General features: G+C 39.4%; 1 protein-coding gene across 1 annotated transcript; it reads right to left on the reverse strand.

Moving 5' to 3' along the window:
• Window positions 1-289: 289 nt before the first annotated feature.
• Window positions 290-1,451, reverse strand: LOC141626574 (uncharacterized). Its single transcript, XM_074440303.1, has 5 exons — window positions 1,154-1,451; window positions 947-1,046; window positions 722-849; window positions 535-613; window positions 290-461 (listed from the first exon to the last, which is right to left on the reverse strand). Exons 1-5 carry the CDS (start codon window positions 1,350-1,352, stop codon window positions 320-322), a joined length of 648 nt encoding a protein of 215 aa, XP_074296404.1. The 5' UTR covers window positions 1,353-1,451; the 3' UTR covers window positions 290-319.
• Between the last annotated feature and the right edge of the window lie 217 nt (window positions 1,452-1,668).

Consider the following 1,668-nt stretch of genomic DNA (forward strand, 5'->3'; position numbering starts at 1 on the left):
TCCTCTACTCGGTCGAGTATTCATCATACTCGGCCGAGTATTCCTCGTCAGAACCAAAACAGAATACAAAATTAGCACTACTCGGCCGAGTAGGCTCTACTCGGTCGAGTACCTAGCTTATGAAAATCCGTAGTATTACATTCTTAGCCTGACATTTAGATTAAAAAGGTTTGGCCTTGTCATTTGGCATTGAAGAAGAGTAGAACGCTAATTATTTAATGGCACTTTGCATATATTTCTCTTCTAAACCCCGTAAATAGTTCTTTTAGAGGATATCATTTAATATTTATGGGTAGGTCTACATTACTACATTGATGGGTTAGTTACGAAGTGTGCATAGAATGCTTACTTTCTTTCTAAGGAGAATTTCCAGCGTATTTATGAGGCGACTGGTTTCTTGGCGGCGCACTTCACAGACCTGGCGGGATTTTGCGGCAAGCAGTTCCGCGTTTTCTTGTCCCCTGAAATATTTCCTGCTTAGTAGTATGGGAAACTTGGAAGAATTAAACAATAGCTGAATTCTGGAGGACTTACCAATCCCGAAGTGCGTTCGCTTTTTCCCCTACCGGATCCAAGATTATCAATGTTGATTGTGTTGTTGAGAGTGAAAAACCTACATGTTAAGCATTCCCACTTATGCTAGTTATGTACATTATTTTCTACTATATAGAATTGAATGTTTGTCATTTAAATGAATGTTGGGATTGAGCATTGGAAATACCTTTTTGGTAACTCGGCCTTAGGGCTGTGAAGCCAACAACTGGGAAGGATCTCGCATTTGAGTGCAATGTTTCACACTCCTTAGTAGTCAGTTCCACCCAAGCAGTTATGATCATCACCTCATCATGGCTACACATCGCAAAGGAGGTCAGAAAGTGTTTTAATATAGGCAATTACAACTTGAAGTATAACACGAGGATTATAATCTGCTTAGGGTACAATGTACCTGTGATCAACAATCACTACATCAAGACCATTCAAGGGTTGGCCAGTTTGCCTAGGAACCTGGCAGCACCGTTCTACATATATTACAATTCCCAAGACATCTAAAGTATGGAGAAAATAGTATATTAGTAACTGAACAGTCATGGCTGCCGTCCTCTATCCTAACCAAATGTCAAGTAAATTGTTCAATAATTAAAGCTTCTCTTACCATAACGGTCATGAAACGAGCTTTTCCTAGGGATAGATGCAATTGATACGTACTTAGGGACAACGCTAATCTCCGTGCCAATCACAGGCTGGATAATTGTGTTAATGTTGAATTCAACTTCGTACACCTGATTAGTTATTGCTGTCGAAGTTTGATCAGGTCTTACCTTTAGTTTGACATTAGAAATGTCGTATTCCATGTTCTCCTGGATAACATCGCCAAATATTTCTAGCTCCTAATTGTACATAATAGTCTCCATTTTAGTACCCTGCAGTAGGATTGTATGACTTAGGCTATGTATAATTGTCATACTGTTCAGAAATAACCAGCAAACTGCAGTACCCGCAAGCAACTGTTCAGACTGAAGACATACCGAGAAATGAAATCTACATAATCAAATTAGGACAATTAGCGACAAGAAAGTGCGATCCAGTTATGCGAACCTCAACTATACTGAGGACTGATCTGCTTCCCATTATAGGACACTAATGGCGAAAGATATTAACTGCTATATC

The sequence above is a fragment of the Silene latifolia genome, chromosome Y (genome assembly GCF_048544455.1).
Source record: "Silene latifolia isolate original U9 population chromosome Y, ASM4854445v1, whole genome shotgun sequence".
In the NCBI taxonomy this organism is placed as follows: Eukaryota; Viridiplantae; Streptophyta; class Magnoliopsida; order Caryophyllales; family Caryophyllaceae; genus Silene; species Silene latifolia.